The following is a 16,533-nucleotide window of genomic DNA, read 5'->3' as shown; positions in this document are numbered from 1 at the left end:
CATTAGGTACTGAAAGAAAGAGAAAACATGTATAGAGTAATGCTCCCTTACAGCTTCCTGTTCTCTTTCCTTAACTTAGAGTCCAGCTCCCCAGAGCTAAATGTTAATTCAACTGAAAATTGCTGTAACCAGTTTGAAGGGCACAGAAATGTAGAAGGTAAGTGCCCATCTTTATACATGGTCATCAGGTCAGAGATGAATTAGACTCTGCCATCTGCAAGACGATACTGATGACTACCAGGAATTGGGACATTTGGTTTACATCTGTTTGTAACGACAGAAGCTCCAGCAGCACAGTGGTCGCCTAACTCTGAACTGGGGCAGTAGTTCAATATTGACTCAGAGGGAAGTGTGCCAGCAGCACCACTGAATGTATGTTATATATAATACAGCAGGAAATTTGGACAGCAACTTGTTATAACACTGTTTTGGAAGTGCATGAGTCACTGTGTTTCTGGAATCTGAACCTTCCTCAGCATGTTTTTGTGCTAGATACCCTGTCATGCTGTTTGAGAAAGCCTTAAGGACCGATGCTGAGTTAGTTTATCCCAGATCTTCACATTGGAATACTCTAATCCATCTCTGTCATTTTTCCTCCTGTTTCCAAAAAACCCAAAATGCAATCCACTATTTTCTTCCGTTGTGAAATATTATTTAAACCACTTTTGTAATTGACACTAATCTCCTCCTTTATTAGAGCAACACACTGAACCTTTCACCTCAGCTGTTGCACTCATTGACTTCTCTGATGCTTTCAGATGAGGCTCCCGCATTTCTTCACACCACAGTGCATACAGTATTCCTTCACCATTCTATTTCAAAATGTTTCTTGCAAGACTAAACACTAACAACACCGATGAAATCACATACATGCTCTGCAGTAACTGAACATGCCAGGGGATGCCTCTGTGTTTCCTTTGCCTCCTTTCTCCTCCCACTGACAGTTGTCTCTGTCTCCAGAGCTGCACTGCTGCAAGCTTAGGATTCAGGTACCACTTCTAACTTCACTGATGGCAGAAGGTCCCTCCCTCTAACAAATGTCATAATTTGTCTATAACACCTTGGCTTTTTTCCTACTTCTTACACTAAAATCTAGTGCTAAACCGAATTACAATTAAAATAGTTTTATTTAATCTCATAAATGCACGCAAGCACACACAGATGCACACACACTTTTTTATGAGACATTTAAATACAGGTGTATTCAAAATTATCAAAGTGCAAGAAAAATCAACAGCATGGTTGTGCTAGAAGCTGGCTGCAGAGGAAAGGGAAGCTTCCCATCTTGCAATTACATGTGTTAGATTGATCATTTGAGCAAACAAGTCACAGCAAAGACGAGTAAGATTAAAGTGAGGCACTTAGGAAGGGTCAGGGCTGAAGTCTGACAGCTCAGTGACATTGTGCATCCTGAGTCTGATTCACAAAGTCTTTGATGCCTAACAGGCTTTTTTTAGATATTGGCACTTAGGCATATTCACAATGCCTGTGACCCAACCCTGCAGGCATCTACAGTCATCCCTGGAGTCACAGGAGTGCACAGAGCCTACCTCACAGGTGAGAGCAAGAGGAATGCAAAAAACTGGGGTTCTCCAATCTTTGTCACCTGCTGATCCTGGTCGAGCAGGACGCCCGCCTGGTTGAGCACACCTAGCTGTCCCTTGAAACACAGCCAGGAAGCAGACGGGTTATGTCCTGCCCACGTCTGGCAGTAAAAGCTCTCAGCTGGCAGATGGGAGATTTGGGAAGCTGAGTTCCCCATTTTCTTTAACACATGTGGAGCAGACTTGCAGCAAAAGCTACAGTCTATCAGATCTTCCTCATCACCAGCCTTACAGAACTATTTCTCTCAGTTATCTTTAAATGTGATAAAGGAAAGCAGGTTCTTTACCATATAGAGTTGATGTCTGATTCTTAAACAGGTCTGGTTTTTTTAATTTTATAAAAGTAGCGGTTTTTTTTAAACAAGGATAGTACAGACGACTTGATAGAAAACAAACCATGCCGTGGACATATTTAGAAGATGTAATATTAAAATTGCCTTGTATCACACATGCCACTTATCAGGGTCTAACATGTTTTATAGACCTGCCTTTATCTGCCTGTACCATGTCCCCTCCCACTTCTGCTTATAGCTTTCCTCTTAGCTTTTATTCTAGAAGCAGAGAAACACAGTGGTGAAACAGCACTCAGAATTTATGTGTCACCTATTCAGTGTTACAAAATTTTTTTAAGACTGCATGTAACTGGGCAATAAAAAGCATGCTCACTCCTAGGTACCTCTGCCAACCTGCTGTCGCTGCTCCAATATGTTAATTTATCACACGCTTCATGGGCTCTTAAGCAAAACAAAGATCAGGTTCATGATAAATGACTGCAGCACATACCCTCTGCCAACTGCTGAGTCTGGGATGGGATACTCCCTATTTTTAGCAACTGCATGGCCTTTTTATGCCTCTTAATTGCTTTAGTCATACAAAGTACGTACGCAGTGAACAGATTTTGTTCTATTGATTTGTGCAAAGGTTCTATGATGAGGCTGCTGTGCTTTTGTATTTGTATGTAGCAAACCAATACTGCACAAGATACCTGTCACACTGGCTTTTTATACTTGCATGGATCTGCATGATTTGTGTGTGTTCTGTAAGGTGCTGTTTATAGGAGGAACCATCCCAGCTGTTCATTGCTGATGTTGATGCACTGGTACCTGAATGGATTTTATCTGAAATAATTTGGGTTTGCATTTGAAAGCTAGCAACTGTGCTCATCCTAAGTATTGCTGAATAAAAACTCCTAAGCCTGATAATAGGTTATTATTTGTGAATTTTATAATAATAATAGCATTAGAGAAAGGAACAAGCTAAATCTGTGCCCTGGATCTATACCCATGGCAGTAGTATCTGAGTCCCTTGTTGCTTCTGTGCAGTTTATCTTCACAGTATGTATCTGCAGTACAGCAGTGCTATCTTCCCCACCTGGCAGAAGGGAGCGAACAAGGCACAGGGTGTACTAATGTACATGGCTTGCATTCCCACTCAAGCCCAAGCTCCTTGAAAGCCCACACCACCTGTTTGTTGACACACTCTGACGCAAGCCCATGTGTGCACCAGGAAGGGAAACTCAACAACGCTGCAGTGCCTTTTGTGCCTGAAAACGAACCCGTCCCTCCCAGACACCACCACTTCACCCTATGGCATTGCACATTCAAGTCCTCACTCCTCTGACATGGCTAAAAAAATAGGGACCTAGCTGGAGGGACATAAGCCATTCAACCAGGGCTTCCTGGAAATGTGGGGGAGTGCTCATACCTCAACAACTACACTCTTCTTCCTCACTTCTGGCTAATACAAAGCACAGCAAAGATCAGCATTATGTTATCCACTAGTCTTGGGAGGCTGATAATTTGGGGGCATCATCCAAGATTTTTTCTTTTTTTCACAACATCTGTAGGTATGAATTTCTTCAGTATGTTTGTGTTCCCTTCTGAACGCTTTCAAAGGCTGAAAAGTTAAAATAACATAGAGTGGTTTTAGTGCAGTGCACCACACATTGTTTCTATCATGTGAGAATTGCTTAACTGCAGTACACTTCAGCAGCACAATTTATTACAAACCTTGGAAGTCATTTCAGGAGCCCAAGGACCTCATGGACCTTGGACCAAGTTTCAACAAACTGCTCAGATATGCAGTCACTAGGCAGATGTCTGGAAACGTGTTCTTGCACATTTATCTGATAATGCAAACGTCCCAATGCAAGCATTAACACTTAAGAGCATTATGTGGATTTTAAACAATCCCTGGAAGAGTTGGGTCCCATAAAAGTTATTCTGACAGATATAATCCTTCTCCTCTCCTTTGCCAAGTGCTTGCTCTGACTACAGGAGCCAGAGCACATCAAGTGAGACTCCTGCCTGCTTCCACTGCTTCTGGTGCTCCAGACACAACATCCCTGCCCAGTGCTGACTTCACTCTTATTTTTATTGTTATTATTCTAGTTGGGAAAGAAGCAGCAACGTGGAAGGGAGAGATAAAACAGTAGATAAGAGGATATTTTTATGCTTTCATCTGCACAGATGACTCATATGGGACAGGTTTATTTCTCGTCTCTCTCTGGATTAATGCCTCATGGAGAACAGCAACAAAATTAAGGCTCTTTTTGCTGCTGTGGAAAATAATACTTTCTTTCATCCTGCTCTGTGAGGTCTTTGAGGCAATGACTGTGAGTGTGTACAGCACATAGCACAATTGGCTCCAATCTTACTGGGGCCTCTCAGTGTAATAAAAGTAAATACCAAGTGGTCAGGGTTTAATTATAATCTGGACATGCTGTGCTCTGGCAGTGGATTACGGGAGCCATTGACTTGTACCTTAAGGCACTGAATCTACTGTTGGCACGAGGGTGAATCCATGTAAAGGGACAAGACAGCAAAGTGAAATCCCACGTTTCCTGCTCAGTGTGTAGGACACAACCTAGGAGGAAGTGATTTCAGTTAGAACTGGAGCAGCTGGAGTAGGTCCAGCTGTGGCTTTTTGTGTTCAACTCTGATGACTGTTTCAGGGAGTCAAATACTATTTTATAGTAGATGGAGAGGCAGAAGTTTTCATTAGATAATGATTTTATTAAGACCCAAATCCTCACATAATTCTTTGAAAAGGAATGTTGCAATTAATGTTGCAATTTTATGTTGATTTTTTTTCTCCTCCACCCTTAATTTTCTTTTGAGCAGGCACTGACCATGATCGTGCTCTGTGAAGAATAATTCAGAAATGCAAGAAATAAATGTGTTCCACAATCAATCCTGAAGTGTGTTTCTTTTTGCCTTATTTGATTCTTGAGGGTTTTGGTAACATTTTCCCTATTTTTATTTCACTTTCAAAGTCCCCTCATAATTTATTTTTGTAGTTGCTATTATTTATGTGCTAGGCTATTGTAACTGCATTATATTAGTGCACAGAGAGGTGTCCAAGGTTGAATTTTATCTGATATATTTTTAATGCCTTAAGAAAACAACAACAAAGTGCTATGAACCTGTGAATAAATACCTTTGGATCTCTGGCACAGATTTGTGGAGCTCAAGCAGAAGCAACATTGACAACTGTAACAGCATAATACTGTTACTAAAAATGTTGCAAAAGGCCCCCTACAGACATATTTCCATAGCCATTCTGGTTATATTAGCTTGGCCTTAGCTTCACAGTGTAGTTCTGGATGACTGTGACATATGAGTATTACAGTAACATCTGGAGGCTCAACTCACTGTATTAGGAAATGTACATGGTAAGGGATTGCTGTTCTGAGACTTTTCAACATAAATGAGCAGGGCATGTGTAACTGAAGGGGCAGCAGTCAAGCGGTTCATCCACCTAGCAGGATCATAAGAATTAGGCCAGGAAAAAAAACTCAGATCTACATCTCACCACGTCTCTCTGTTTCTGTCTATTCCCATGCTGTACTTCTGGTGGTGCTTAACTGGTATCCAAGCCACCCTGAAGCAGTACAGGACTGGGAGCTGCTGCCTCGCAATGGTTTCAGTGTAGATTGCTGCCTGTTTAAAGCAGAGTGTCTGGGGTGGGACTGCTGCTGCCAAGCAGGGACAAGCAGCAGGAGCACACACCTTAGCTGCTGCACTCTGGATGCCCAGCTTTGATCAGCCAGTGAAGCACATGGAGATATATCTGGAAGAGGTGCAATGACACACATTTTTCTTCAAGCTTACCTTCTTCTATCAGTTGAAGTGGATACATGGATATACGGACCATATATGGAACCAGGCCCAGGAGGCTGAGTTGCTACTGTAGGTGTGTGATGGGTCAAAACGGGGTGTCTTTGATACATCATTGGCAAATTCTTCACTGTGCAACTGGTTTACCCTGTTGAAGTTCATCTCTTGCAATTCCTACTGCTGCCAGAGTTACCTCTGTTTTGCTAGCTGGTTTGACTGGAAAGCATGACCATGAATGGAAGAGAGGGGAAATCAGAAGCCAGAAGACACATATCCTGCAGCCCCTAAATCACTACAACTTGCAGTAATCATAAGAGATCACTCAGCCATGAACATTTAGTGAGTGCTTTTGAGACATTCTTTCTTTCAGAATCTATTATTGCTTCAGAGCAATAACTGTAATTGAAACAAATAATAAAATCCAATAAAGAGCAAACAGGGACAGTTTCTTAGCCCAAAGGCCAACTGGCAAAGCATAGCTGATGGCACACAGCTGTGTTTTCTTCCTGTCAGAAGAGCATGGCTGCATGCAAAACTGCCATGGGGAATGCTCCCTGGCATGTGCTAAGTTCTGAACACCACCGTTTGTGAGCTAACACATAAATAGTGTGGAGAATCATGTGCCAGTACCTGTTTCGTGTGTGCTGGCCCCACTAAATTAACTTGTGTAGATGTAGCCTGAAGGGTTTTTTCTAGAATATACTGTATGATCTTCTGAGGCTGTATGATACATGCTATTAAATATATATAAACAAAGCTATATACTTGGGTTTTAATACCTTTTCATACATTACACGGACATGAATATTAAATCTATGTTAGAATGTTAAATCTATGTTATTATGCTGTCTGGTGATGTCTGCTTGATTCTTTATTTCTGCAGCTAATCTTTAGAAATAACCAGTTGTCTTCTCTACTGGAACAGGTCTCAGTCACTCTTGTGGAAATACTCTTGTAACTTTGACCTAAAATTGGGGGAGCAGAACCCTTCATGGATCCAAACTTGCCCAAGAGCGAAGCAGTGGAGTGCCATGGGTGACAATCTCAAGTCAGCCTGACAGCAGGAGCCTTTTGGTGAATAGACAACACAGTTCAATAGGGATGTGGGAGTGAAGTACCCAAACAAGTGTCAACTGTATTTAAAGGAAAAAGAATTAAAGGAGAGAAGACAGGAAACTCCTCATGCTTTGTTTATCAGAAATGTAAATGTTCTCACTGCTCCCTTATTAAAAGCCAAACAAATGTGAGACATAGGAGCAAAAGAAAGAAAACAACTAAATGTCCAGACCAAACAAAAGAATAGATAAGTGGCTAAGATATTTTGGTGGAATCCAAATTCTGTTTTCTGAAATATTCTGTGCAAGGGTTGTCAGCTGACTTCAGAAGTCCAGGTCTCAACACTACCTGTAGTGTAGGAGTGTGTGTCATCTTGCAAGGGGCAAATCCCGTGCCCTGGACAAATGATGTAAGATAAGTTCAGGAGGGCCATCTTGGCAGACTTTCCTCCCTGGTCCTCTTCTGCAGGTCTTACTGCATGACTGGAGTTTTGGCAGATAAATTCTACTTAACCAGACAAAAGTATTGCAGAGCCTGAGAGAATATTATATACAAGTCTGAACTATTTCATCTCTGCTAACTATTACTAATGTCTTTGGCAGTGTTACACTATGGCCATTGACTGGCTTTGAACATAACAAGACCTGATTTGGATCAAGTCCGTCCAGCCCAATACCGTGCAACAGTGCCCAGCAGCAGATGTTTAGCGGGGGGTGTTAAGGAACAGGGCCTGCAGAATGACCCTTCCCCAGCAGACCTTTCTAAATGTGGGAAATCAGCAGTTCTGATATTTCTTCAACTACCAGAATTCATTGTTTAACAGCAGACCTATCCTCTATGAATTTACCTAGTGCCTTTTGGCTCCTTTGTAATTTTGTGCCCCACCGCACCCTGAGGCAATAAATTCCACAATATTATCATGTAAAGGAGTCCTGTTGTCTGACACCTTATATAGGTTGTCCCTAGTTCTTATCTGATACAAAGTAGTGAATACTTGTTACACATTTAACCTTCTCCACACTTTTCATGATTTTATAGATCTGCACGTTATAAAGCCTTTTCCTCTCCCATCATTCCCTTTTCGTGTTGAAAAATCCTATTCTACTTCTGTTTCTCTTGCACTGAGGCTGTTGTATACAAGTGCTAAAAATCCTTTTTGCCTTCCTTTCAGCTTTCTCTGCTTCTACTTACCCATTTTGATGTGGGATTGCCAGCATTCAGGAATGTGTCATAGTGATATTGGACGAATTGCTCTCTACCTCTTTCCTAACAGCACTCCCAGCACTGCTCGGCACTGAGCACCCAGAGGATGGCTTCCCAGAACTGTCCACCGTGACCCTCTCATCCCTTTCATGAGTGGTAACAGCTCATTCAGAGCTATTGATTCCCATCAAGCTACAGAGAAACAAGCCTGGGAAAGTCCCATTATTTACTAAAGCTGCTGATCTATATGAATGTTAATTGCAGTTAAGAGTCCTGTTGGGTCAGTGCTAATTAATTATCATACAAGTACCACTACAGATTGATGATAAACTTCCTGAGAAGGAAACTTTTAAGTAGGATGGGCAAAACACTGAAGATCAGGATTTCTAGAAGAACCCGAAGAGAACAAAGACATGAACTGGGCTGTAACTTGGGCCTGGTGTTCTCTGCTGCTCACTGCTCTCAATTAAACAAACAAAAAGATACAATTAAAAAAACCCCAGCTAAATAACCATTTTAGGAGAATCTGAATTCTAGAGATTAATATTAGACTGTTTTAAAATGTAAATTTAATGACAGGATAAAATATAATTTATGAGCTTTGTCTGTTGCCTTTGTTTTATTCGGGTCCCAGATCAAAAACATTCTTTAGCACAGACCCTGCTATGCATATGAGTGGATCTGTCTTGACATCACTGAGTCACTGTGATGGTTAAGAATGGTGGACATCCAAGTGCCTTGCTGTGAGGGACAGGTACCAAGCAAAGTCTAGACAGGAAAAATACCACAAAGTCAGAAGATACTACAAAACTCTCACAGTACCAGGAAAAAAAAAAAATTAGAAGCTATGATATTTGTGTAGTACATTTTAAAAAACCCCAAACTTCCAACTGATGTTGAACGTGATTTCTGTTTGTGTTTATAAATGAACATCCTCCATCCCCTTGGGAATGTACTGCTCCAGATGCTCTCAAGCACCATCAGTTTGCCATTTCTGCTACCCTGGGCATTGTTGCTGCCGCAGACACTTATTATTTGTTAAAGGTGCTTGAGCATGCATGCAGTTTGGTTTGGTTTTTTTTTTCCTCTCTTTAGTTTTACACCAAACATCCTTACATCCTTTTTGTGTGAAATAAGATCGTATCTGACGATGCAGTACTTGTAGTAACACAACCCTTGAATAATGTAGGGTTTTGCTAATCTGAGTAGTAATTCAGGCTGAAAGTGCTTGGGTTGGCATGCTTCCATGGTTAATGCTTGTCTGCCTATGAAGGCCCGGAAAAGCCTTGTGAGAGCCTAGAACAGTGCAGTGCTAACCGAATCCCTCCAACCCTGTGTGCTCAGCTGGGGGTTTCCAAGTAATCGCAAGCCTGGTGGTGGGAATAGAGTTGCAACAGCAAGGCTCCTATCCCTTGTGCAATGGAAAGTTTGGAGAGGAACCAGGTCACTGTTTTCTTTCCTGAATTCTGGCAGAAGATTGTAGAGATGCCTCTTCCCTCAGGCAAGCTACCTCTCAAGGGTGAAACAGAGATGTAGAAACTGCAAGACAATAAAGCGTGACTAATTTCTCTCCTTGGTGAGTGCTGTGCTGCTGCAGCCCAATTTCCAGGTGTTTTTAAGTGTAATCACTATCTTGCTTACATTCTTCTGGGAAGAGATCCATTTAAATTAGCGCAATCTCTTCGGTCTCTAATTTACTGCACAGGGGTGTGGATCAGGAGAGCTGTTTGCTGCTTAGCCCAAACAAGATTAACGTGATGCTTTTGGGTTGAAGAAAGCAATTACAGCAATTGTGCATGGAATGTTTGCGTTGCCTGTCTTCTGGGTTTTCTAACCATCTTGCAATTTTGGGGATGTTATCTACTCCTGATTTAAGACCTTGTGAACAATCCCCTGCTTTGTGAGGAGCAGAGCAGATGGCACACTTTTCTTTCAGCAGCAGTTCTCACAAAGATAAGCCCGCTTTTCATCCTTGCCAGGTTGTGCTCCAATTTGTTCCATTACTTTCTGCATTTTAAGACAACACTGGAGCCTCCATCTCCACGAGACCATCCCAGAATACTTGCACAGGAAAACGTGCTCTGTAAATTACACTACACTCCTGGAAGTCAAGGGCAGTTTTAATTTCTAGAACTGCCCATTTTGATTTGTAGCTGGGATGCTTCTTAGCTGTTGAGATGAAATCGGGAACCCCGGATGTGCTGCTGTGTAGAGTTTCTTTATATATTGTGTATGGAGCTGCTTTATGTACTTTTTTAGGCAGCATGGTTGAAGATAACAGCATATTTAGCAAGGCGTTTCCACCACCTTGTTTCCCTTGTCGATCTGCCAGTCCTGTTATTCCGCCTTTAGGATACAATACAAAGTGAAGCTGTTTACAGAATTAGAGGGTGGAATACATGAGAAATCGCAGAAGAGTTTATCCGGCTGCTTTCCGAGTGGGAAGTGCCGCTCCACCTGCAGCTACCTACAACAAAACACAGATGTGCTCAGTGGCGCGAGTGAGAAGTTTGTGCCCAACAGCTCTAACAACACTGGTGAATAAAGTTGTCTGTTTTGTGGTAAATGCTGTTAAAATAAAAATGAGGTTATGCAGAAAACATTTTCTTCACATCGGTCGCGATTTTCTTTCCAAATAAAAGCTTTTAATAAGGAAAAAGATTGTTTTGGGTTGGACTGAAACTCAACTTCTCAGCATTTTTGCAATTTTCCAACACTCTTTAGAGGTGGAAACGGCTTTTTCCTAGTCAAAAAAAAAAAAAGCGCTCCCGTGTTTGCAGCAGAGGACGCCTCCCCGGCTCTGTCGCAGGCAGGCCGGGGCGCCGCGGCGGCGGGAGTCCCTGTGTCCGGCCGGAGCCGGGCGCCACCGACAGCCCCCCCAGGTGTTGGTGACCGCGGCAGCCCCTCGGGGGACCAGGCAGGCCACGCTCCGCTGCACCGGCCCGTATGGCCTCAGGGCAGGGCGGGCCGGGCCGGGCCGGGCCGGGCCGGGCCAGGCCGGCAGGTGGGGGCACAGCCCGCCCGCCCGCCCTCAGGAGCGGGGGGGCGCGGTCCCAGAGGCGCGGGGGTCCCCTGGCACAGCGGGCTCGCGCCGCGGGGGCGGGGCGGGGGGCGGGGCGCCCTGGGGGCGGGCCGCGGCGCCATTGGCCGGCCCGCGCCGCGCCGCGGCGTTGCCGCGCGGCCGCCGGGTGGGGCGTCACGGCGGCGGGTCGGGGCGGTCGGAGGCGCCGCCGCCTGCCCGCCCTCCTCCCCCCACCCCCGCCCGCCTTATAGCCCCGGTGGGCGCCGCGGCGGCGGCGGCAGTAGCGCAGTGCGGGCGGCGGCGGGACCGCGGGGGGCGGGCGCTGCTGGCTCGGAGCGCAGCGCCTTGCGGCGGCAGAGCCCCTCCGTCCCTCCCTCCTGCCGCCTCCGCTCCGCTCCCGCCCCTCGGGCCGAGGCTGTCACCGCGCTGCGCGAGGAAGCGCGGCCGCAGCCGCCGCCGCGCCTGTCGCCGGCGCTGCCAGCATGTTTGACAGGACGCGGCTGCCCTTCGTGGCGCTGGACGTGGTCTGCGTGCTGCTGGGTAGGTCGGCGGGCCGCGGCGGGGGGCGAGGGAAGCCGTCCCCGGGGCGCTGCGCCGCGCCCCGCTCCGCTCCCTCCCCGCACGGCACGGGGCTAACCGCATGCTGGCCACCCCCCTCCCCGTGGCGCCAGGCACCACCCCGGCGCGGGTCTTTCTCCAGCCTGCGCCTTCGCTGCGCCCATCTGCCGCTTCACCGCTGCCTGCCGTCCCTTCGCCCCCCCGCCTCCCTCCCTGCTTGCCTCTCGCCTGCCCCTTCCCTTCGCCGCCGCCCCGGGCAGACGGCGGCGCCGCGCCCTCCCGACCCTCGCACGGAGGAATCTGGTCACTGCCGCCCGCCGGGGCCGCGGGCTGGGAAGGAAAGAGTCCTGGGGGGAGCGGGCTGCTGCCGCTTATCGACTGACATCTGGAACTCCCTCCGCTCTCTGGTGTCCTTACTCCTCCTTCCCTCACCTCTTCTGCCGGCTGGAAACCGGTTGTGGCGAAAGCCTCTGCTGGGGAAGTGTAGGTGTCCGCAGTCTGGGGTGCGCTTGTTGCCCTCGGTGGTCGGACGGCCGCCCCGACGCGGGCCAGGGTCGCGGGGACGCGCTTCATCGCCCTGCCCGGCCGGGGCGGCGCGACGGGCGTTGTGCAGCGGAGATGAGGGTCGCTTTGAGGTCCGAGTTGAGCGCGGTCTCAGGGAAACTCAACCGATACTCTCGGTTGAGGCTGAAAGCGAAATGGGGTATTTACTGCAGCATGATGTTTGCGTGCCCGTGTCTGTGGGCGGCGGTGAGGGACACGTGTAGGGGCAGGAGCGATGCCTGGGTGCGGGGAGCCCTGACAGCCACAGCACACTGCCACAGCACTGCAGACGCTTCTCTTGGCTAGTCCAGAGAGTGCATCCTTCCTAGTTTTTCTTTCTTCTGTTTCAGTCTCCAGCTCTGTTGAAACAACATCATGGCCTGTCAATTTGCATTGACTTTCTCCTTTTAGGTAATGGCACGGTGTAAAGCGTTACTGATGTTAGTTACTGATCAGCAAAGGAGAAGTTTTACTCTGTAAAGAGCTGTGACTCCTCTGGGCCTTTGGGTGTTGAGAGCCTGGGAAGTGTCTTCAGTATCTGAAGATGTTCTTCTTGGTCAGTCTTAGGAGGTGTTAGGCAGTTTGCTTCTTAATCAAATGAGACCAGTACTTCAGTAATAAATCTAAGCACTTTCTTGTCATGTTCAGTGGGGGTGTTCAAACAGGCCTGGCTCATGAAGTCTCTCTTGGATGAAAAAGTTTCTAGCATCAATATGAACATAAGGAGCAACATTTTATCTTGCTAGATGCTTCACGTGGCAACGGTACCCGTAGCTAAATGGCATTAAAGAACAAAATTATGGTGAACGATGCATTGATTTGAACAAACATTACATGAGAGAGAGCTTCTGGAGAATGATAGTGGATCCATGTAGTCCAGTAGGAGCAATCTTTACTCGGAGGTTTTACAAAGCTACACTGTAGCAAGGCTTAATCTTTCATGCTGTCTTTATGGCCAGTAAAACAGTTTTGACTATCCTGACAATTGTCATTACAAAATCTTTACAATTGGGCAAAAGTTTGCACTATGCATATATTTTAGTCTGTTTGAAGCATATGTGCATACTCTTAAGTAACCTTGAGGAAAACAAAAGGTATTAAAATGAAGACTATAGGAGGCATATGACTTGAGGGTTATCCAGCTAAAAGAATGAGGGTTTCCCCCTGCTCCTGCCCCAAGTTACTACCTGGGGGGTGGATTCTTGACCTTGCCCTGCGGTGTAATATCAATTTGCACACCTTCCCCTGCCCCCCCGTGTATCATTTGCATTACAGATGCCCTAATCTGATGCCTCAGTGTGCTGGAGGGTTGACAGACTTTTTATTTTCCCTGGTCTTGTTTACTTCCTATTAGTAGGAGGAAAAATGCAGGCAGTGCATAACATGAAATCTCTTTACAACTGTAACTTCAAACACATGGAGTTACAGGTTTCAGTGAAACTCTAGCTGAGGCAAGAATATGTAAGTGTAAGAATGGGAAAGATACTGCATATAGAACCAGATTCTCTTCCTCTTCTTCCTGGCTCCCATGTGATTGAGACAGACCCTTAGAAGAATAGGTCTTAATCCTGTGTGTCTAATGGGGGAATCCGATTTTTTTTTTACTGTAAGAAGAATAGTTCCTGTTGATTGTGGATTCTTATTCTAACTTGCTTTTCCCCTGCCCTCCCCCCACCCTGCACTTTGGTATCTACTCAAATGGCTGAGGTAACTGCCCAGATAAAGTGACTTGCAGGTGTTGATAACCTGATACCTAGTATCTCCACTAAAGAGACCAGGAAGCCTCCAAGAGTAAACTTTACCTGTGTTGTACTGAAAGTTTAAAACTATGTAGACCAGCTTCAGCTGAGGAATGAACTCTCAATCTTTGTGTGGTAGCCCATTCTACAAAAAGGGCTACCATTAGCATACCCATGATTCCCAAGGTAACTCTTACTGTCACTTGAGACAGAGCTTGCCTTTTTTCTCCTCAATCTCCTGCCCGCACCTTCCCCATAGTAAGTGAAGATGGAGAAGAAAAATTAATTTCATTGTCTAAGCAATGTTTGACAGAAACCTAAGGATATCACTTCAAGTTACAATGACCTGATTTATCCATAAGCTCACCACAGTGGAACTGGATGACTCTGACTGTGTGTCTGACTTATTTGCTCCCATTTTAGTCAAACCATTTTTTGTGCAGGTTCAACTCTCCCAACACAAGTTTTCCAAAGGGGAAGGAAGGGAAAGAGAGATTTACTGTATATTTTTTTTTTTTTTGTGATTTAAATGGCTTTGTTGAAAGGTCTGACAAGTGCCCAAGGTGGAGGAGAGGTAAGACACTAAGATCAAGAAAGAGCAGGCAGCACAGGAGGGAGAAACATCCTCCCCCTTTATGTGGCATTAACCTATCAGATGTGTTTGGTTGCTTGAAACTTAAGTCTAAGGTTGTTCTTAATTGGCCTTAAGGAAACTCCCTCCCTCACCTACCTTTCTACCCAGTAAGGGAGAGACAATTCAGGGAAAGCAGTCTTTGGTGCCCTGAGAAAATAAATGAAAGATCTCCTTTCTTATCAGGATGATAATTCTTTCCTAAATGATACTAGTGTTTCAGCATTAAACTAGTGTCATATTCTGTAAACTAAAGAAAGAAAAAGCTGCAGGTTTCTGCGGTATCTGTCCTTAAATAGTGTGACAAGGCTGTGTCTGCATTCTGTGAGTGCGTGCTGATCTGCAGTGCTGCGTGTGTGTGTGCAGCACGTTGTATGCAGCTCTGCAGTGCTGCAGGCAACAGCTCCCTTACTCTGTGCAGTCCAGTAGGCAGTGGTCAACTACTTCTGTCACTGGAGAGCATCAACAGCCTGGACTGAAAGGTTTCCTTCTCCTGCATACTTTTGTTACTTGTCCCTCCTTGTTTTTCTGATGGAGAGACATTTTATATATCATGGCATAGATGTGTAAATGGAATGGCATTACTAGACAATAGTAGAACCATTTTCACTGATACTGAGACTTGATTCTTATGGTTTATTATACTTTCACTTTGTCATACAAAAAATAACAGCTTATTAGGGTAACAATTAGATAGCTTGTGACTGATATCTTCATTAGGCACTATACATATACTCTATGCCACTTCTATAGGTCTATTGTTTGACTGCAAATCAGACTCCTTCATTAAAGCAGGTAAACAACACTTAAAGAACACAGTTGGGAAACCCATGGTAATCAGTAGAAGAACTACTACATTTACCTTTAGACCAAACTCTCACTAAGACCAGGTCAGATTAAAGTAACTTCTGCAGAGGTGACTAGAGCGATAAGGAAAACATCCTCTGTGATGCCAGACTCTAGGACAACTTGCAGTGCAACAGAACTGTGTTTCTTTAGTCCCTTGCCTGACTACACAATTACTGACAAACTACTGTAAGTACTTATGGAGTGTACTTGTCAATATGTGATTGCTGTTGTAATGCAAGAATACGTACAACCTAAGATTAGAAAAATTGATGTCTTCTAAAAGAGTTTGGCTCTTCACTGTTCTGATCCAATCTTCTGCCGTATGTTGGAAATAGTAAAGGATTACTTAGTTAAATTTCAAACTGCTGTAGCACCTAATTATATTTGGTGTATGTGTAGGGATTTCTTTTGCTTTTTTTCCTCCTCCCCATGTCCTACCCTGTCTTGGTTCAAGAAGCCAACTGAAAACTTCCCTATTGCCAGCCATTCTCTAGCATGAGGGCTATCTGCTACTTTGGTGTGAGGCACCTTAAGCTGCAAGCAGTATCTGTGGAAAAAAGGAGGTTGGTAGGTGGCTGGTGGTGGGGAAGGTGAGGCTGTGGCAGTCTTATTTATCTTTTTTGTTATGAAACTACTTCTAAGGGGAGGAGAAGTTCTAGTCTTCCAAACAGAAGAACATGTCAACTAAACCCAGAAATATGAAATGCTTACATCACTTTTTAAAGCATACTATTTAAAGACTACTGGAGTGTCGTGTGATACAATATGCTAAATGGCAGATGCATGTGTGTAGGACAGGTGAGTTTGCTTTTGCAGTGACTTCCGAGGGTGAGATGGCTAGACCACTCTGCACACCCTCTACAATGTTTTTGCATTAGGTGCCATTCTTTCCTTTTGGGAGTGTTTACTCTTGCTGTCACTGAAGGCAGCCGTCTTTGTGACGATTAAGGTACTGCTGTTCAGTCAAGGAGGGCCTCCTTCTACATGGGTTAGCACTTCCTGATTGCCCTAGTTCAAATAAAACCTCCTCCCCTATTACTTGTGACTCACTGACATATGTGTCACCATCCTTATATTTCATGTCATGTGGATGATAAATCTTTTTTCTAGTGCATGAATACTTTGTTAAGCTGTAACAGGTTCAGGTGAAAGAGCAGCTTGTCTTCAGATGACGCTGTCCACCAGTACCACGAGATGATACCCATTAAGC

The 16,533-nt window shown here is 45.0% G+C and overlaps 1 protein-coding gene across 1 annotated transcript in view; it reads left to right on the top strand.

Moving 5' to 3' along the window:
* Positions 1–11,287: 11,287 nt before the first annotated feature.
* PLPP1 (phospholipid phosphatase 1) overlaps positions 11,288–16,533 on the top strand; it is a 68,751-nt gene continuing 63,505 nt past the window's right edge. The window contains exon 1 of the mRNA XM_074811723.1: positions 11,288–11,543. Within this exon, the coding sequence (XP_074667824.1) occupies positions 11,486–11,543 (58 nt within the window). The 5' untranslated portion in view covers positions 11,288–11,485. The remainder of the gene's footprint in view (positions 11,544–16,533) is intronic.

This window comes from Strix aluco, chromosome Z (genome assembly GCF_031877795.1).
Source record: "Strix aluco isolate bStrAlu1 chromosome Z, bStrAlu1.hap1, whole genome shotgun sequence".
Taxonomy (NCBI): domain Eukaryota; kingdom Metazoa; phylum Chordata; class Aves; order Strigiformes; family Strigidae; genus Strix; species Strix aluco.
The sequence above is the reverse complement of the archived record's forward strand: the minus strand, read 5'-3'. Positions and strand labels throughout refer to the sequence as shown.